Source organism: Mustelus asterias, chromosome 5, assembly GCF_964213995.1.
Source record: "Mustelus asterias chromosome 5, sMusAst1.hap1.1, whole genome shotgun sequence".
NCBI lineage: Eukaryota > Metazoa > Chordata > Chondrichthyes > Carcharhiniformes > Triakidae > Mustelus > Mustelus asterias.
Genome location: NC_135805.1, coordinates 146,192,667 through 146,214,085, shown reverse-complemented (window position 1 = coordinate 146,214,085; position 21,419 = coordinate 146,192,667). Strand labels below are relative to the sequence as shown.

The window sequence follows — 21,419 nt, the reverse complement described above, 5'->3', positions numbered from 1 at the left end:
CATGCCAAACCTCCTTAGTCTTCTGAGAAAGTGGAGGGGTTGGTGGGCTTTCTTAACTATAATGTCGGCATGGGAGGACCAGGCAGGCTGTTGCTGATCTGGACACCTAGAAACTTGAAGCTCTCGATCATTTCCACTTCATCCATGTTGTCTGTGTCTCTATCTTTCTCTTCCCCCACATGTTCTCCACATGAGGAGGGAGAGATAGAGAAAGAGACATGGGGAGAGAGAACAACAGGTGTGGGGAACGAGAAAGAAACAGACATGAGGAGAGAGAGAGTAAAACACATGAGGAGAAAGAGAAACGGACACATGGAGAGAGATTGAAACAGACATGGGAGGTGGGCGGGGTGGGGGGGAGAGAGGTGGGTAGAGATAGATAGAGATACAGACATGAGAGAGAAAAACAGTCATCCGGAGAGAGGATGAAACAGACATGAGGAGAGAGAGGATTAGACATGAGAGAGAGAACAAAACAACATGAGAGAGAGAGAAAGAAACTGGCATGGGATGAGAGAATGAAATAGATATAGAGGAAGAGAGGGAAACAGACATTGGGAAAGAGAGAGAGAAACAGACATGTGGAGAGAGAGAGAGAGACAGAATGAAGAGAGACAAAAACAGAATTGGGGAAAGAAAGAAAAAGACATGGGTCCAGAGAGAAAGAGACATCAGGAGAGAGAGAGATTTCAAACAGTCGGGATGATAGAATGAAACAGACATGAGGAGAGAGAGAGGATGAAACGGACATGGGGCCAGAGAAAGAGAGAAACAAACATTCAGAGAGAGAGAAAGTGAAACAGATGTAGGGAGAGATTGAAACAGACAGGAGGAGAGATAGGATGAAACAGACATGAAGAAAAACAGATTAAAACTGACATAGAACCTGGGATTCTCCCAACATGTGGGAAAATGGGAGTAAATCCACTTGGTATTTTTAGTGTGATTTCCAGAATGAATCTCCAACACTCTGTTCATCACTGAGTGCCCGAGTGGGATTCATTCTGGAAATCAGGGGGCAGGGCCTATTCCCGACAGAGAGACCGGCAGCACAGTGTTGAGCGGGCCACTGCGCATGCGCCAATCTGTCAGCACCGAGATCGGCACACGTGCAGTGGCCCCGCATTGCTGGCCTCCCAATCACTGGTAAACCCGATTGCTGGCCTTCCCATAACCCCTCATCGCTGGCCTACTGACACCCCACCACCACCCAGTCGCTGGCCCTCGGACCTGCCTGGGTCAGCCCCGATGTCCCCGGCCTCCGATCTCCCAACGACAATCCCACCGATCGACCGCCCTAAAATGCCCTGACACCCGACCCCCCCACCGATCGACCCCTCCCCCATAGGCTCTGGCCCCACCTGCTGACACTGCCCAATGCCTGGTGGGCAGTGCCAAATTGCCCCTGGGGCAGTGCCAAGGTGCCCCTTTGGAAGTGAACAAAGAACAAAGAAAATTACAGCACAAGAACAGGCCCTTCGGCTCTCCAAGTCTGCACCAACCATGCTGTCCGACTGAACTAAAACCCCCTACCCTTCCGGGGACCATATCCCTCTATTCCCATCCTATTTATGTATTTTTCCAGATGCCCCTTAAAACTCACTATCGTATCTGCTTCCACTACCTCCCCCGGTAGCGAGTTCCAGGCACCCACCATCCTCTGTGTGAAAAACTTGCCTCGTACATCTCCTTTAAACTTTGTCTCTCGTACCTTAAACCTATGTCCCCAAGTAATTGACTCTTCCACCCTGGGGAAAAAGCTTCTGACTATCCACTCTGTCCATGCCCCTCATAATCTTGTAAACTTCTATCAGGTCGCCCCTCAACCTCTGTCATTCCAGAGAGAACAAACCAAGTTTCTCCAACCTCTCTTCATAGCTATTGCCCTCCATACCAGGCAACATCCTGGTAAATCTTTTCTGTACCCTCTCCAAGCCTCCACATCTTTCTGGTAGTGTGGCAACCAGAATTGAATTGAACACTATATTCCAAGTGCGGCCTAACTAAGGTTCTATAAAGCTGCAACATGACTTGCCAATTTTTAAACTCAGTGCCCCAGCCGATGAAGGCAAGCATGCCGTATGCCTTCTTGACTACCTTCTCCACCTGCGTTGCCACTTTCAGTGACCTGTGGTGACCAGAGAGTGGTTGGGGTGTGGAATGGACTGCCTGCTGTGATAGTGGAGTCGGACACTTTAGGAACTTTCAAGCGGTTATTGACTCTTCCACATCGAGCACACGAGAATGATAGGGAGTGGGATAGCTTGATCTTGGTTTCAGAAAAGGTTCGGCACAACATCGTGGGCCGAAGGGCCTGTACTGTGCTGTACTGTTCTATGTGTACCTGTACACCCAGATCCCTCTGCCTATCGATAATCTTAATGGTTCTGCCATTTACTGTATATTTCCTATCTGTATTAGATCTTCCAAAATGTATTACCTCACATTTGTCCGGATTAAATTCCATCTGTCATCTCTCCACCCAAGCCTCCAACCGAACTATATCCTGCTGTATCCTCTGATGGTCCTCATCGCTATCCGCAAATCCAACAATCTTTGTGTCGTCCGCAAACTTACTAATCAAACCAGTTACATTTTCCTCCAAATCATTTATATATATTACAAACAACAAAGGTACCAACACTGACCCCTGAGGAACGCCACTTGTCACAGCCCTCCATTCAGAGACGCATCCTTCCACTGCTACTCTCTGTCTTCTATGACCGAGTCAGTTCTGTATCCACCTTGCGAGCTCACCACTGATCCCATGCGACTTCACCTTCAACACCAGTCTGCCATGAGGGACCTTGTCAAAGGCCTTGCTGAAGTCCATGTAGACAACATCCACAGCTCTACCCTCATCAATCATCTTCGTCACTTTCTCGAAAAACTCGATCAAGTTAGTGAGACATGACCTCCCCCTCACAAAACCATGTTGCCTCTCGCTAATACATCCACTTAGAGTTATAGAGGTTTACAGCATGGAAACAGGCCCTTCGGCCCAACTTGTCCATGGGGCCCTTTTTTTAAAAAACCCCTAAACTAATCCCAGTTGCCCGTATTTGGCCCTTATCCCTCCATACCCATCGTACCCATGTAACTATCTAAATGCTTTTTAAAAGACAAAATTGTACCCGCCTCTACTACTACCTCTGGCAGCTTGTTCCAGACACTCACCACCCTCTGTGTGAAAAAATTGCCCCTCTGGACACTTTTGTATCTCTCCCCTCTCACCTTAAACCTATGCCCTCTCGTTTTAGACTCCCCTACCTTTGGGAAAAGATATTGACTATCTAGCTGATCTGTGCCCCTCATTATTTTATAGACCTCTATAAGATCACCCCTCAGCCTCCAACGCTCCAGAGAAAAAAGTCTCAGTCTACCCAGCCTCTCCTTATAACTCAATCCATCAAGTCCCGGTAGCATCCTAGTAAATCTTTTCTGCACTCTTTCTAGTTTAATAATATCCTTTCTATAATAGGGTGACCAGAATTGCACAGAGTATTCCAAGTGTGGCCTTACCAATGTCTTGTACAACTTCAACAAGACATTCCAACTCCTGTATTCAATGTTCTGACCCATGAAACCAAGCATGTCGCATGCCTTCTTCACCACTCTGTCCACCTGTGACTCCACTTTCAAGGAGCTATGAACATGTACCTCTAGATCTCTTTGTTCTGTAACTCTCCCCAACACCCTACCATTAACTGAGTAAGTCCTGCCCTGGTTCAATCGACCAAAATGCATCACCTCGCATTTGTCTAAATTAAACTCCATCTGCCATTCGTCAGCCCACTGGCCCAATTGATCAAGATCTCGTTGCAATTGGAGATAACTTTCTTCACTGTCCACTATGCCACCAATCTTAGTGTCATCTGCAAACTTACTAACCATGCCTCCTATATTCTCATCCAAATCATTAATATAAATGACAAATAACAGTGGACCCAGCACTGATCCCTGAGGCACACCGCTGGTCACAGGCCTCCAGTTTGAAAAACAATTCTCTACAATCTCGCTCTGGCTTCTGTCGAGAAGCCAATTTTGTATCCATTTAGATACCTCACCCTGGATCCCGTGAGATTTAATCTTATGCAACAACCTACCATGTAGTCGGCTTATGATGAAAGTGAGGAGGTGTGGGATAGAGGGAAAGTTGGCCGATTGGATAGGTAACTGGCTGTCTGATCGAAGACAGAGGGTGGTGGTCGATGGAAAATTTTCGGATTGGAGGCAGGTTGCTAGCGGAGTGCCGCAGGGATCAGTGCTTGGTCCTCTGCTCTTTGTGATTTTTATTAATGACTTAGAGGAGGGGGCTGAAGGGTGGATCAGTAAATTTGCTGATGACACCAAGATTGGTGGAGTAGTGGATGAGGTGGAGGGCTGTTGTAGGCTGCAAAGAGACATAGATAGGATGCAAAGCTGGGCTGAAAAATGGCAAATGGAGTTTAACCCTGATAAATGTGAGGTGATTCATTTTGGTAGGACTAATTTAAATGTGGAATACAGGGTCAAAGGTAGGGTTCTGAAGACTGTGGAGGAACAGAGAGATCTTGGGGTCCATATCCACAGATCTCTAAAGGTTGCCACTCAAGTGGATAGAGCTGTGAAGAAGGCCTATAGTGTGTTAGCTTTTATTAACAGGGGGTTGGAGTTTAAGAGCCGAGGGGTTATGCTGCAACGGTACAGGACCTTGGTGAGACCACATTTGGAATATTGTGTGCAGTTCTGGTCACCTCACTATAAGAAGGATGTGGAAGCGCTGGAAAGAGTGCAGAGGAGATTTACCAGGATGCTGCCTAGTTTGGAGGGTAGGTCTTATGAGGAAAGGTTGAGGGAGCTAGGGCTGTTCTCTCTGGAGCGGCGGAGGCTGAGGGGAGACTTAATCGAGGTTTATAAAATGATGGAGGGGATAGATAGAGTGAACGTTCAAAGACTATTTCCTCGGGTGGATGGAGCTATTACAAGGGGGCATAACTATAGGGTTCGTGGTGGGAGATATAGGAAGGATATCAGAGGTAGGTTCTTTACGCAGAGAGTGGTTGGGGTGTGGAATGGACTGCCTGCAGTGATAGTGGAGTCAGACACTTTAGGAACATTTAAGCGGTTATTGGATAGGCACATGGAGCGCACCAGGATGATAGGGAGTGGGATAGCTTGATCTTGGTTTCAGATAAAGCTCGGCACAACATCGTGGGCCGAAGGGCCTGTTCTGTGCGGAACTGTTCTATGTTCTATGTGGTACCTTGTGAAAGGCCTTACTAAAGTCCATGTAGACAACACCAACTACACTGCCCTCATCTACCTTCTTGGTTACCCCTTCAAAAAACTCAATCAAATTTATGAGACATGATTTTCCTCTCACAAAGCCATGCTGACTGTCTCTCATCAGTCCTTGCGTCTCTAAATGTCTGTAGATCCTGTCTCTCAAAATACCTTCCAACAATTTACCCACCACAGATGTGAGGCTCACCGGCCTGTAGTTCACAGGCTTTTCCCTGCAGCCCTTTTTAAACAAAGGCACAACATTTGCCACCCTCCAATCTTCAGGCACCTCACCCGTGACTATCGACGATTCAAATATCTCGGCTGGGGGACCCGCAATTTCCTCCCTAGCCTCCCACAATGTCCTGGGATACACTTCATCAGGTCCCGGGGATTTAAGACTTGATGCACTTTAAGACTTCCAGCACCTCCTTCTCTGTAATATGTACACTCCTCAAGACATCACTATTTATTTCCCCAAGTTCCCAAACATCCATGCTTCTCTCAACAGCAAATCCTGATGAGAAATATTTATTTAGGATCCCACCCATCTCTTGTGGACCCGCACATAGATGACTTTGTTGATCCTTAAGAGGTCCTACTCTTTCCCTTGTTACTCTTTTGCTCTTTATGCATTTGTAGAAGCTCTTTGGATTCTCCTTTGCCTTATCTGCCAAAACAATCTCGTGTCCCCTTTTTGCCCTCCTGATTTCTCTCTTAACTCTACTCTTACACCCTCTACACCCTTCAAGGGATTCACTTGATCCCAGCTGCCTATGCATGTCATGTGCTTAGAAACATAGAAACATAGAAAACTACAGCACAAAACAGGCCCTTCGGCCCCACAAGTTGTGCCGAACATATCCCTACCTTTTAGGCCTATCTATAAATAGATAAATAAATCTATAAATAAATCTATAAATAATTCTTTCTTCTTCTTGACCAGGGCCTCAATATCCCGAGTCATCCAGGGTTCCCTACTTCTGCCAGCCTTACCCTTCACTCTAAGAGGAATATGTTTACCCTGAACCTTGGTTAACACACTTTTGAAAGCGTGCCACTTACCAGACGTCCCTTTGCCTTCCCACAGACTCCCCAATTAACTTTTGAAAGTTCCTGCCTGATACCATCAAAATTGGCCTTGCCCCAATTTAGAATTTTAACTTTTGGGCCAGACCTATCATTCTCCATAGCTATCTTAAAACCAATAGAATTATGGTCACTGGGCCCAAAGTGATCCCTCACTAACACTTCTGTCACCTGCCCTTTCTTATTTCCCAAGACGAGGTCAAGTTTTGCCCCCTCTCTAGTCGGACCATCCACATACTGAATGAGAAATTCCTCCTGAATACATTCAACAAATTTCTCTCCATCCAACCCTCTAATACTATGGCTGTCCCAGTCAATGTTGGGAAAGTTAAAATCTCCGACTATTACCACCCTATTTTTCTTGGAGCTATCTGTTATCTCCTTACATATTTGCACCTCAATTTCCCACCGACTATTTGGGGGCCTATAGTCCAACCCTAGCAAAGTGATTTCCCCCTTCTTATTTCTCAGTTTTACCCATATAGACTCAGTGGGTGAGCCCTCGGATATATCCCCCCTCAGTACGGTCGTGATGCTTTCCCTAATCAAAAGTGCAACTCCCCCTCCTCTCTTACCTCCTGTTCTATCTTTCCTATAGCATCTGTACCCTGGAACATTGAGCTGCCAGTCCTGTTCCTCCCTTAGCCACTTATTTTCAAGTGGGAGTAAATCCTGTCTCGAAGAATCCTCTCTAATAATTTCCCTACCACTGACGTAAGGCTCACCGGCCTGTAATTACCTGGACTATTCTTGCTCCCCTTCTTAAACAAAGGAACAACATTGGCTATTCTCCAATCCTCTGGGACCTCCCCTGTAGCCAGTGAGGATACAAAAATTTATCTCAAGGCCCCAGCAATTTCCTCCCTTGCCTCTCTCAGTATTTTGCGGTATATCCCATCACATCCTGGGGACTTGTCTACCTTAATGTTTTTTCAAGAACCCCAATACCTCCTCCTTTTTGATCTCAACATGACTCAAACCCCATCTACACACCCTTTCCCAGACTCATCATCCACCAAGTCCTTCTCTTTGGTGAATACTGACACAAAGTACTCATTTAATACCTCGTCCATTTCCTCTGGCTCCATGCATAGATTCCCTCCTTTGTCCTTGAGTGGGCCAAACCTCTCCCTGGCCACCCTCTTGCTCTTTATATATGTATAAAAAGCCTTGGGATTTTTCTTCATCCAGCTGACCAATGATTTTTTGTGACCCCTTTTAGCCCTCCTTACTTCTTGTTTAAGTTTCTTTCTACTTTCCTTGTCTTCCACACCTGCTTTGTATGTTCCCAGCCTCCTAGCCTTGACAAATGCTTCCTTTTTATCTTCGATTAGGCTCACACTATCTCTCGTTATCCAAGGTTCCCAAAACTTGCCATACTTATCCTTCATCCTTACAGGAATGTGCCAGTCCTGAATCCCAATCAACTTGCACTTGAAAGCCTCCCACATGTCAGATGTTGATTTGCCCTCAAACATCTGCCCCCAATTTATATTGTTCAGTTCCTGCCTAATGTTGTTATAATCAGCCTTCCCCCAGCACCTTAACTTGAGGACTACACTTTTCCTTATCCATCAGTACCTTAAAGCTTATTGAATTGTGGTCACTGTTCCCGAACTGCTTCTCTACTAAAACGTTGACCACCTGGTCAGGCTCATTCCCTAATACCAGTCTAGTATGGCTCCTTCCCTAATTGTTCTATCTACATACTGTTTCAAGAAGCCCTCCTGGATGCTCCTTACAAACTCTCGCACTAAGTGAGTCCCAGTCAATATAGGGAAAGTTAAAATCTCCCACCACAACAACCCTGTTACTTTTACACCTTGCCAAAATCTGCCAACATAACTGTTCCTCTATCTCCCACTGGCTGTTGAGTGGCAAAGTGCCAGGGGGCCAGGCTGGCACTGCCCAAGGGGCACCCCCCCCCCCCGCCCTTACTCCTGACATTCTCGGGTGGGCCTCAATGGCCTCTCTCCCCTCCAGTGGGGTCGGACTACTTGTTCCCCGTTAGTAAGGAGCAGGAGGAAACCCTTGAAACTGGAGTGAACCATTTCCAGCTGGGGGGGGGGGGGGGAGATGCGAGCAGGCCCGGAGACTTCAGTCCCGGGCCCGCTAATAAGATGTAAATGTGAATTCCAATATTGAAGTAAGCTCCATGCCGATTTTCGGCGCAGAGTTGACATTCTCGGTCGCATAGACTCTCTGAGGCTGTGACGCCCAGCGGGAAGCCCGCGAACCTGCCCCCCGCTGATGTCTCCCGGCCCGCTGCATGACTCGAGCAGCACAGCAGGCTGGGAAAATCATCCCCATACTCTTGGAGTCATAGAGATATACAGCAGAGAAACGGGCCCTTTGGCCCAACTTGTCCATGCTGACCAGTTTTTCTGAACTGAATTTGCCGGTGTTTGGCCCATACTCCTCTAAACCTTTCCCATCCATTTTAAATGTTGTAATTGTACCCATCTATACCACTTCCTCCGGCAGCTCATTCCATGCACACACCACCCTCTGTGTGAAAAAGTTGCCCCTCAGGTCTCTTTTAAATCTTCTCCTCTCACCTTAAACCCATGCCCTCTAGTTTTGGACTCCCCTACCCTGGGGAAAAGACCTTGGCTATTCACCTAAGAACATAAGAACATAAGAAACAGGAGCAGGAGTAGGCCATCTAGCCCATCGAGCCTGCCCCGCCATTCAATAAGATCATGGCTGATCTGAAGTGGATCAGTTCCACTTATCTATGCCCCTCATATTTTACAAACCTCTATAAGGTCACCCCTCATCCTCCTACACTCCAGGAAGCCTCTCTAACCTCTCCTTATAATTTAAACCTTCCAGACCCGGTAACATCCTTGTAAATCTTTTTTGCACCCTTTCCAATTTAATAACATCCTTCCTGTAGCAAGGTGACCAGAATTGTACGCAGTACTCCAAATGTGGCCTTACAAATGTCTTGTACAGTCATAACATAACGTCCCAACTCCTGTACTCAATGCTCTAACCGATGAAAGCAAGTGTGCCAAATGCTGCCTTCACCACCCTGTCTACCTGTGACGTCACTTTCAAGGAACTACGTACCTGCACCTGTAGCTCTCTGTCCGACAACACTCCCCAGGGCCCTACCATTAACTGTGTAAGTCCTGCCCTGGTTTGTCTTACCAAAATCCAACACCTCACATTTATCTGAATTAAACTCCATCTGCCATCTGACATGAGGAGCGAGAGAGAGAGATAAACAGACATGGGGAGAGAGAGAGAAATGGACATGGGGATAGAAAGAGAGCGAAACAGACATAGTGAGAGAGAGAAAAACAGACATGAGGGGGCGCAATCTTTCCATTAGTGTTTCACCCGGTTTTTTCAGTGAGCTATCCCACGCTGTGAGCTACTCCACACTCTATCAATTTTTCTGGTAGTCTGTAGACTGCATTGCCACCCTCCCGCCACCTACCCCCTCACTCCCCCCGCCCCCCCTCCCCCCACATCCCCCGCCAGACATTGCCCCCCCCCCCCCCCCCATCTTAGGGGGCAGTGTAACCATGCTCCCCCCAGCCATATGGCAACACGAGTCACAGGCATCGGGATCCCCCGATGAATCCTCCATCACGACACCCCCCGTGGCCCACCCCGCTCCACAACCCCTCCTGCACGCACCCTCCCCACGCTGTACCCCCCCCCCCGTTTTCCGATTGTCCCTCCCCCCACTTCATGCCCCCAGTCTGCCCCTCCCCTCCCCTGCATAGACCCCCCCTTGCTCCCCCCACCCCGTCATAGCCCCAGCCCACTCAGGCCTGCACCCCACACTGACCCCAGCCTTTGGCAATGCCCTCGGCACAGTTATGGTGCCTGGTGGGCAGTGCCAGGGGGCCTGACAGGCACTGCCTGGCCATGCCCCTGACCTGCGGGGGTTTCAATGGCCTCCGATTCCCCCTGGCATGGCCATCACAACTGATCCCCATTACTGGAGACCATCCGTCATTCTCGCCGGCGAGACCTCTTGTCCACGAGGGGGGAAATGACTGGGAAGCAGGAAACGGCTGTGCCGGCCCCATTAATATTTACATCGGCTTTGTACCCCGAATCATGCCAGCAAAACAGTGGAGAAGGGGCAGGCGGAGGAAGGGGCAGCAAAACTCCACACAGACAGTGACCCAAGCCGGGAATCGAACCCAGGTCCCTGGAGCTGTGAAGCAGCAGTGCTAACCACTGTGCTACCGTGCCACCCCTCTCTCCCTGTCTGTCTCTCTCCCTGTCTGTCTGTCTCTCTCCCTGTCTGTCTGTCTCTCTCTCTGTTTGTCTGTCTCTCTCTCTGTTTGTCTGTCTCTCTCTCTCTGTCTGTCTCCCTCTCTCTCTCTGTCTGTCTATTTCTCTGTCTGACTCCCTCTGTCTCTCTCTCTCTCTGGATCTCTCTCTCTCTGCTGGCTTCATTCTCCCCACCCCTTCACTTTCCCTCTCCAGGAGCTGAGCTCTGCCACAGAGCAGGAAAGGAACTCACTGACCGCCCTGGTTGAACAGGCTGACGTAGAGATGACAAAGCACTACCATGCCACGCTGGAGAGGCTTCTGGTGAGGGAATGCCATCACTCAGAGAGTAACGTTTTGAAAAGGAGGTGATTTTAAATAATGGCCTTTCACAAGCTCAGAGCATCCTGGAGTGCTTCACGGACAGGGAGGCACCACACTTTCTCCAGAATGTTAACCACTGTTGTTACGTGGCAAACGCAGGAGGCCATCGGTGCTCAACAAGATCCCACAATGTGCACCTGACCATGAAGATCCTGCGAGATTAGAGAGAAAGTGTGGGGTACGGGGAGGGGGGAGAGAGTGTGGGGTACGGGGAGGGGGGAGAGAGTGTGGGGTACGGGGAGGGGGGAGAGAGTGTGGGGTACGGGGAGGGGGGAGAGAGTGTGGGGTACGGGGAGAGGGAGAGAGTGTGGGGTACAGGGAGGGGGTGAGAGTGTGGGGTACGGGGAGGGGGTGAGAGTGTGGGGTACGGGGAGGGGGTGAGAGTGTGGGGTACGGGGAGGGGGGAGAGAGTGTGGGGTACGGGGAGGGGGGAGAGAGTGTGGGGTACGGGGAGGGGGGAGAGAGTGTGGGGTACGGGGAGGGGGGAGAGAGTGTGGGGTACGGGGAGGGGGGAGAGAGTGTGGGGTACGGGGAGGGGGGAGAGAGTGTGGGGTACGGGGAGGGGGAGAGAGTGTGGGGTACGGGGAGGGGGGAGAGAGTGTGGGGTACGGGGAGGGGGGAGAGAGTGTGGGGTACGGGGAGGGGGGAGAGAGTGTGGGGTACGGGGAGGGGGGAGAGAGTGTGGGGTACGGGGAGAGGGAGAGAGTGTGGGGTACGGGGAGAGGGAGAGAGTGGGCGGTACGGGGAGGGGGTCAAGAGTGGGTGGTACGGGGAGGGGGTGAGAGTGTGGGGTACGGGGAGGGGGTGAGAGTGTGGGGTACGGGGAGGGGGTGAGAGTGTGGGGTACGGGGAGGGGGGAGAGAGTGTGGGGTACGGGGAGGGGGGAGAGTGTGTGGGGTACGGGGAGGGGGGAGAGAGTGTGGGGTACGGGGAGGGGGAGAGAGTGTGGTGTACGGGGAGGGGGAGAGTGTGTGGGGTACGGGGAGGGGGCAGAGAGTGTGGGGTACGGGGAGGGGGGAAGAGAGTGTGGGGTACGGGGAGGGGGAGAGAGTGTGGGGGAGGGGGAGAGAGTGTGGGGTACGGGGAGGGGGAGAGAGTGTGGGGTACGGGGAGGGGGAGAGAGTGTGGGGTACGGGGAGGGGGGAGAGAGTGTGGGGTACGGGGAGGGGGGAGAGAGTGTGGTGTATGGGGAGGGGGAGAGAGTGTGGGGTACGGGGAGAGGGAGAGTGTGTGGGGTACGGGGAGGGGGAGAGAGTGTGGGGTACGGGGAGGGGGAGAGAGTGTGGGGTACGGGGAGGGGGAGAGAGTGTGGGGTACGGGGAGGGGGAGAGAGTGTGGGGTACGGGGAGGGGGAGAGGGTGTGGGGGAGGGGGAGAGAGTGTGCCCACTTGTTCTGTGAGTTGATGGGCGTTGGGGGTGGGGGGTGCAATATATTTTTACCCATGCCCTGATTCTCTGTTGAATTGCAGGCTCTGTTTGAACCTATCAATCCTGATCGCGACACACTGCCCGACCTGACACTGGAAGATCCCGTCCAACTGGACCAGGAGATGATTCTGCTGGATAACCTGGGTCCAGTGCTGCAACAGGCAAACTTCAACAAACTGTCAGAGGAAACCATCCAGTACGCACTGTCCTATCATGATCCACTCTTGAAATCACAGGTAAATGTCAGAGCATTGTATCGTAGAAACCCCTTGATGTACCTTCCAGAAATTACTGTTCACAATCTGGCACTCTCTCCCCATAACCCAGTATCAATCTCAAACTAATCTCACTGCCCCACTCACTCCCCATAGCCCTGTATCAATCCCAAACTAATCCCACTGCCCCGCTCTCTCAACATAGCCTGCATCAATCCCCAAACTAATATCACTGTGCTCTCTCCCCATTGCCCTGTGTCAACCGCAAACTAATCCCACTGCTCCGCTCACACCCACAACCCTGGATAAAACCCCAAACTAATTCCACTGCCCCACTCTCCCCCCATAGCCCTGTATCAAGCTCTAAACTAATTCCACTGCCCTTCTCTCCCCAGAGCCCTATACCAGTCTCCACACTAACCCCAGTGCCCCACTCTTTGCCCATAGCCCTGAATCAGTCTCCATCTTATCCCACTGTCCCACTCTCCCCATAGTCCTATATCAAACCCCAAACTAATCCCACTGCCCCGCTCTCCCGCCAGAGCTCTGTATCAAAAGCCAAACTAATCCCACTGCCCCTCTCTCCCATCCCATAGCCCTGTATCAATCCCAAACTAGTCCCACTGCCCCACGCTCCATAACCCTGTATCAATCCCAAACTAATTCCACTGTACCGATCTCTCTCCATAGCCCTGTATCAATACCCAAACTAATATCACTGCCCCAATCTCTCAACATAGCCTGCATCAGTCCCCAAACTAATACCACTGCCCTGCTCTCTCCCCATAGCCCTGTATCAATCCCTAAACTAACCCTACAGCCCCACTCTCTCCCCATAGCTCTGCATCAATCCCTAAACTAATTCCACTGCCCTTCTCTCCCCAGAGCCCTGTACCAGTATGCAGGTAATTACAGGCCGGTGAGCCTTACATCAGTGGTAGGGAAATTAGTGGGGAGGATTCTTCGAGACAGGATTTATTCCCAGTTGGAAATAAGTGGACGTTTTAGTGAGAGGCAACATGGTTTTGTGAAGGGGAGGTCGTGTCTCACGAACTTGATCAAGTTTTTCGAGGAAGTGACAAAGATGATTGATGAGGGTAGGGCAGTGGATGTTGTCTACATGGACTTCAGTAAGGCCTTTGACAAGGTCCCTCATGGCAGACTGGTGCTGAAGGTGAAGTCGCATGGGATCAGAGGTGAGCTGGCAAGGTGGATACAGAACTGGATCGGTCAAAGAAGACAGAGGGTAGCAGTGGCAGGGTGCGTTTCTGAATGGAGGGCTGTGACAAGTGGCGTTCCTCAGGGATCAGTGCTGGGACCTTTGCTGTTTGTAATATATATAAATGATTTGGAGGAAAATGTAACTGGTTTGATTAGTAAGTTTGTTGGATTTGCGGATAGCGATCAGAGGATACAGCAGGATATAGATCAGTTGGAGACTTGGGCGGAGAGATGGCAGATGAAGTTTAATCCGGACTAACGTGAGGTAATGCATTTTGGAAGGTCTAATACAGATAGGAAATATACAGTAAATGGCAGAACCCTTAAGAGTATTGATAGACAGAGGGATCCGGGTGTACAGGTACACAGGTCACTGAAAGTGGCAATGCAGGTGGAGAAGGTCATCAAGAAGGCATGTGGCATTCTTGACTTCATTGGCCGGGGCATTGAGTTTAAAAATTGGCAAGTCATGTTGCAGCTTTATAGGACCTTAATTAGGCAGCATTTGGAATATAGTGTTCAATTCTGGTCGCCACTCAAGCAGAAGGATGTGGAGGCTTTGGAGAGGGTACAGAAAAGATTTACCAGGATGTTGCCTGGTATGGAGGGCATTAGCTATGAGGAGAGGTTGGAGAAACTTGGTTTGTTCTCACTGGAACGACGGAGGTTGAAGGGCGACCTGATAGAAGTCTACAAGATTACGAGAGGCATGGGCAGAGTGGATAGTCAGAAGCTTTTTGCCAGGGTGGAAGAGTCAACTACTAGGGGCCATAGGTTTAAGGTGCAAGGGGCATGATTTAAAGGAGATGTACGAGGCAGATCTTTTACACCGAGAGTAGTAGGTGCCTGGACCTCGTTGCTGGGGGAGATAGTGGAAGCGGATACGGCAGTGACTTTTAAGGGGTGTCTTGACAAATACATGAATAGGATGGGAATAGAGGGATATGGTCCCCAGAAGATAGGAGGTTTTAGTTAAGTCAGGCAGCATGGTCGGTGCAGGCTTGGAGGGCCGAAGGGCCTGTTCCTGTGCTGTAATTTTTGTTGTTCACTATTCTGCTCTCTCCCTATAGCTCTGTATCATTCCCAAACTAATCTCACTGCCCTGCTCGCTCCCCATAGCCCTGTATCAATTCCAAACTAATCCCACTGCCCCACTCGCTTCCCAGAGCGCAGTATCAATTAGACACTAATCCCACTGTTCCATTCTCTCCCCATAGCCCTGCATCAATCCGGAAATAATTCCACTGCCCCACTCTCTCCACCTAGCACTGTATCAAATCCCAAACTAATCCCACTGCCCAACGCTCTCCCCATAGCCCTGCATCAATCCCCAAACCTATACCATTGCCCCGCTCTCTGCCCATAGCCCTGTATCAAACTAATCCCACTACCCTGATCTCTCCCCATAGCCCTGTACCATTCCCAAACTAATCCCACTGCCCCTCGCTCCCATCCCATAGCCCTGTATCAATCCCAAACTAGTCCCACTGCCTCGCATTCTCCCCCGAGCCCTGTATCAAACCCCAAACCAGTCCCGCTGTCTCCCCATAACGCTGTATCAATCCCAAACTAATCCTATTGTCCTGCTCTCCTCCCACACCTCTGTATCAGTCCCAAACTAATCCCACTGTCCCACTCTCTCCCCAGAGTTTTGTATCAATTCCTAACTAATCCCACTGCCCCACCCTCTCCCCATAGTCCTGAATCAATCCCCAAACTAATCCCACTGCCCCATCCTCTCCCCATAGCTCTGTATCAATCCCAGACTAATCCCACTGCCCCACTCTCTCAACATAGCCTGCATCAGTCTCCAAACTAATACCACTGCGTTCTCTCCGCATTGCCCTGTGTCAACCGCAAACTAATCCCACTGCCCCGCGCTCTCCCCATAGCCCTGTATCAATCTCAAATTAATCCCAAACCCCCACTCTCTCCCCCAGGCCCAGCATCAATCCCCAAACTAATTCCACTGCCCTTCTCTCCCCAGAGCCGTGTACCAGTCACCACACGAATCCCACTGCCCCGCTCTCTCCACATAGCCCTGAATCAGCCTCCATCTAACCCCACTGTCCTGCTCTCCCCATAGTCTTGTATCAAATCCCAAACTAATCCCACTGCCCCGCTCTCTCCCTAGGGCCCTGTATCAAAAGCCAAACTAATCCCCCTGCCCATCTCTCCCATCCCACAGCCCTGTATCAATCCCAAACTAATCCCACTGCCCCACTCTCTCCACCTAGCCCTCGATCAAACCCCAAACTAATCCCACTACCCCGTGCTCTCCCCATACCCCTGTATCAATCCCCAAACTAATTCCACTGTACCAATCTCTCTCCATAGACCTGCATCAGTCACCAAACTAATCCCACTGCCCCGAAATCTCCCCATAGCCCTGTATCAATTCCAAACTAATCCCACTGCTCAACCTCTCAACATAGCCCTGTATCAATCCCCAAACTACTCCCACTGCCCCACTCGCTCCCCAGAGCCCAATATCAATCCCAAACTAATCCCACAGTCCCGCTCTCCCCTCATAGACCTGTATCAGTCCCAAACAAATCCCACTGTCCCACCCTCTCCCCAGAGCCCTGTATCAAAACCCAAACTAACCCCACTGACCCGCTCTCTCCCCTCGCCCTGCATCAGTCCCCAAACTAATTCCACTGCCCTTCTCTCCCCGAGCTCTGTGCCAGTCTCCATCCCACTGCCCCGTTCTCTGCCCATAGCCCTGAATCAGTCTCCATCTAATCCCACTGATCTGCTCTCCCCATAGTCCTGTATGAAACTCCAACCTAATCCCACTACCCCGCTCTCTCCACATAGCCCGGTATCAATCCCAGGCAAATCCCACTGACTCGTTCTCTCCCCAGAGCCCTGTATCAATTCCAAACTAATCCCATTGCCCCCCTCACCCATCACATAGCCCTGTATCAATCCTAAACTAATCCCACTACCCGCGCTCTCCCCCGAGCCCTGTATCAAAGACCAACTAATCCCACTGTCCCGCTCTCCCCCATAACGCTATATCAATCCCAAACTGATCCCACAGTCCTGCCCTCCCCCCATAGCCCTGTATCAAACTCCAAACTAATCCCACTGCCCTGATCTCTCCCCATAGCCCTGTAACAATCTCCAAACTAATCAAACTGCCTCCCTCTCCCATCCCATAGCCCTGTATCGATACCAAACTAGTTCTACTGCCCCATGCACTCCCCGAGCCCTGTATCAATCCCCAAACTAATCCCACTGTCCAACTCCCTCCCCAGAGTGCAGTATCAATTCCCAACGAATCGCACTATCCCACTCTCTCCCCATAGCCCTGTATCAGCCTTCAAACTAATCAAACTGCGCCTCGCTCCCATCCCATAGCCCTGTATCAATCCCAAACTCGTCCCACTGCCCCACGCTCTCCCCCGAACCCTGTATCAACCCCCTAACTAATCCCACTGCCCTGCTCTCTCCTCATAGCCCTGTATCAACCCAAACCTAATCCCACTGCCCCACCCCCTCAACATAACCTGCATCAGTCCCCAAACTAATACCACTGCGCGCTCTCCCCGTTGCCCTGTGTCAAACGCAAACCCATCCCACAGCCCTGCTCTCACTCACAGCCCTGGATCAAACCCCAAACGAATCCCACTGCCCCACTCTCTCCCCAGAGCCCTGTATCAAAAGCCAAACTAATCCCCTTGCTACTCTCTACCACCCGTTAGCCATGTATCAATCCCAAACTAATCTCACTGCCCTGCTCCCTCCCCAACGCCCTGTATCATCCCCAAACTAATCCCACTGCCCCACTCCCTCCGCAGAGCGCAGTATCAATTCCAAACTAATCCCACTGTCCCGCTCTCTCCCCATAGCCCTCTATCAACCCCAAACTAATCCCACTGCCCCAACCTCTCAACATAGCCTGTATCAGTCCTCAAACTAATACCACTGCGCTCTCTCCCCATTGCCCTGTGTCAAACGCAAACTAATCCCACTGCCCCAACCTCTCAACATAGCCTGTATCAGTCCTCAAACTAATACCACTGCACTCTCTCCCCATTGCCCTGTGTCAAGCGCAAACTAATCCCACTGCCCCGCTCTCACCCACAGCCCGAGATCAAATCCCAAACTAATCCCACTGCCCCGCTCTCACCCACAGCCCGAGATCAAATCCCAAACTAATCCCACTGCCACACTCTCTCTACATAGCCCTGTACTATTCTCAAATTAATTCCACGCCCCCATTCTCTCCCCTTGACCTGTATCAATCCCAAATTAATCCCACTCCCCCTCTCTCCCCCCAGCCCTGTATCAATCCCAAATTAATCCCACTCCCCCTCTCTCCCCATAGCCCTGCATCAAACCCCAAACTAATTCCACTGCCTCACTCTCTCCACATAGCCCTGTATCAATCTCAAATTAATCCCACACCCCAGCTCTCCCCGCCAGCCCTGTATCAAACCCCAAACGAATCCCACTGCCCCGCTCCCTCTCCCGCTATCTCTGCATCAATCCCCAAACTAATTCCACTGCCCTTCTCTCTCCAGAGCTCTGTACCAGTCTCCACACAAATCCCACTGCCCTGCTCTCTACCCAAAGCCCTGAATCAATCCCAAACTAATCCCACTGTCCAGTTCTCTCCCCAAAGCGCAGTACCAATTTCAAACTAATCCCACTGCCCCACCCTCTGCCCATAGCCCTGTATCAATCTCCAAACTAATCCCACTGTCCCGCTCTCTCCCCAGAGCTCTGTATCAATTCAAAACTAATCCAATGACCCACCATCTCCCAATAGCCCTGTATCAATCCCCAAACTAATCCCACTGCCCCACAATCTCAACATAGCCTGCATCAGTCCCCAAACTAATACCACTGCGCCACGCTCTCCCCATTGCCCTGTGTCAACTGCAAACTAATCCCCTTGCTCCTCTCTCCCATCCATTAGCCATGTATCAATCCCAAACTAATCCCACTGCCCGCTCCCTCCCCATAGCCCTGTGTCAAACCCCAAACTAATCCAACTGCCCCGCTCTCTCCCCATAACCCTGTTTCAATCCCAAACTAGTCCCACTGACCCGCTCTCTCCACTTAGCCCCGTATCAAACCCCAAACTAATCCCACTCCTCCACGCTCTCCACATAACTCTGTATCAATTCCAAACTAATCCCACTGCCCCACTCTCTCCACAAAGCCCTGTATCAATCCCAAACTAATCCCACTGCCCCGCTCTCTGCCCATAGCCCTGTATCAATCCCAACTAGTCCCACTGCCCCGTTCACTCCACCGAGCCCTGTATCAAGCCCCAGAGCAGTCACATTGCCCCATGCTCTCCCCAGAGCGCAGTGTCAATCCCAAACTAATTCCACTGCTCCGCTCCCTCCCCATAGCCCTGTATCAAACCCCAAGCTAATCCCACTTCCCCACGCTCTCCCCATAACCCTGTATCAATCCCAAATTAATCCCACTGTACTGATCTCTCTCCATAGCCCTGTATCAACCCCCAAACTAATCCCACTGCACCACTCCCTCCGCAGAGCGCAGTATCAGTCCCAAACTAATCCCACTGCCCCGCTCTCTCCCCATAGCCCTGTATCAATCCCAAACTAGTTCCACTGCCCCGCTCTCTCCACTTAGCCCCGTATCAACCCCCTAACTAATCCCACTGCCCCGCTGTCTCCCCATAACGCTGTAATAATCCCCAAACTAATCCCACTGTCCTGCTCTCCCCTCATAGCCCTGTATCAATCCCAAACTAATCCCACTGTCCTGCTCTCTCCCCAGAGCTCTGTATCAATCCCCAAACTAATCCCACTGCCACACCCTCTCAACACAGCCTGCATCAGTCCCCAAACTAATACCACTGCGCTCTCTCCCCATTGCCCTGTGTCAACCGCAAACTAATCCCACTGCCCTGCTCTCACCCACAGCCCTGGATCAAACCCCAAATTAATCCCACTGCCCCACTCTCTCCACATAGCCCTGTATCAATCTCAAATTAATCCCACGCTCTCATTCTCTCCCCTTGCCTGCATCAATCTCAAATTAATCCCACGCTCTCATTCTCTCCCCTTGCCTGCATCAATCTCAAATTAATCCCACTGCCCCACTCTCTCCCCATAGCCCAGTATCAAACCCCAAATTAATCCCACTGCCCCGCTCTCTCCCCCGAGCCCTGCATCAATCCCCAAACTAATTCCACTGCCCTTCTCTCTCCAGAGCCCTGTACCAGTCTCCACACTAATCCCACTGCCCCACTCTCTCCACATAGCCCTGTATCAATCTCAAATTAATCCCATGCCCCCGCTCTCTCCCCAGCCCTGTGTCAATCCCTAAACTAATTCCACTGCTGCACTCTCTCCCCATAGCCCTGTATCAAACCCCAAACTAATCCCACTGCCCCGCTCTCTCCCCCTAGCCCTGCATCAATCCCCGAACTAATCGCACTGCCCCACTCGCTCTCCAGAGCCCTGTATCAAAAACCAAACTAATCCCCCTGCGCCTCTCTCCCATCCCATAGCCCTGTATCAATCCCAAACTAGTCCCACTGCCCCCGCTCTCCCCATAACCCTGTATCAATCCCCAAACTAATCCCACTGTCCTGCGTTCTCCCATCCCATAGCCCTGTATCAATCCCAAACTAGTCCCACTGTCCCGCACTCTGCCCCAAGCCCTATATCAAACCCCAAACTAATCCCACTGCCCCGTTCTCTCCCCAGAGCTCTGTATCAATCCCAAACTAATCCCACTGTCCCGATCATTCCCCATAGCCCTGTATCAATCCACAAACTAATATCACTGCCCAACCTCTCAAAATAGCTTGCATCAGTCCCCAAACTACTACCACTGTCCTGCTCTCTCCCATAGCTCTGTATCATTCCCAAAGTAATCTCACTACCCCTCTCTCCCATCCCATAAACCTCTATCAATCCCGAAACTAATTCCACTGCCCCACCCTCCCATCCCATAGCCTTGTATCAATCGCAAACTAGTCCCACTGCCTCGCTCTCGCCACCTCGCCCTGTGTGAAACCCCAAACTAATCGCACTGGCCCGCTCTCTCCCCATGACGCTGTATCAATCCCAAACTAATCCACTGCCCCACCCTCTCAACGCAGCCTGCATCAGTCCCCAAACTAATACCACTGCGGTCTCTCCCCATTGCCCTGTGTCAACCGCAAACTAATCCCACTGCCCTGCTCTCACCCACAGCCCTGGAACAAACCCAAACTAATTCCACAGCCCCACTCACTCCCCATAGCTCTATATCAAACGCCAAACTAATCCCACTGCCCTGCTCTCTGCCCCTAGCCCTGCATCAATCCCCAAACCAAAAAAACTGCCCTTCTCTCCCCAGAGCCCTGTATCAGTCTTCACACTAATCCCACTGTCCCGCTCTCTGCCAATAGCCCTGAATCAGTCTCCATCTAATCCCGCTGTCCCTCTCTCCCCATAGTCCTGTATCAAACCCCAAACTAATCCCACTATGCCACTCTCTCCCCATAGCCCTGTATCAATCCCAAACTAGTCCCACTGCCATGCTCTCTCCACCTAGCTCTGTATCAAAACCTGAACGAATCCCAGTGCCCCACGCTCT

The 21,419-nt window shown here is 50.9% G+C and overlaps 1 protein-coding gene across 1 annotated transcript in view; it reads left to right on the top strand.

Annotated features, from left to right (window-relative positions):
* LOC144493870 (transmembrane protein 143-like) overlaps nucleotides 1-21,419 on the top strand; it is an 88,267-nt gene that overhangs the window by 21,621 nt on the left and 45,227 nt on the right. Inside the window, exons 3-4 of the mRNA XM_078213444.1 lie at nucleotides 10,810-10,917; nucleotides 12,447-12,641. Coding sequence (XP_078069570.1) covers nucleotides 10,810-10,917; nucleotides 12,447-12,641 — 303 coding nt within the window. The remainder of the gene's footprint in view (nucleotides 1-10,809; nucleotides 10,918-12,446; nucleotides 12,642-21,419) is intronic.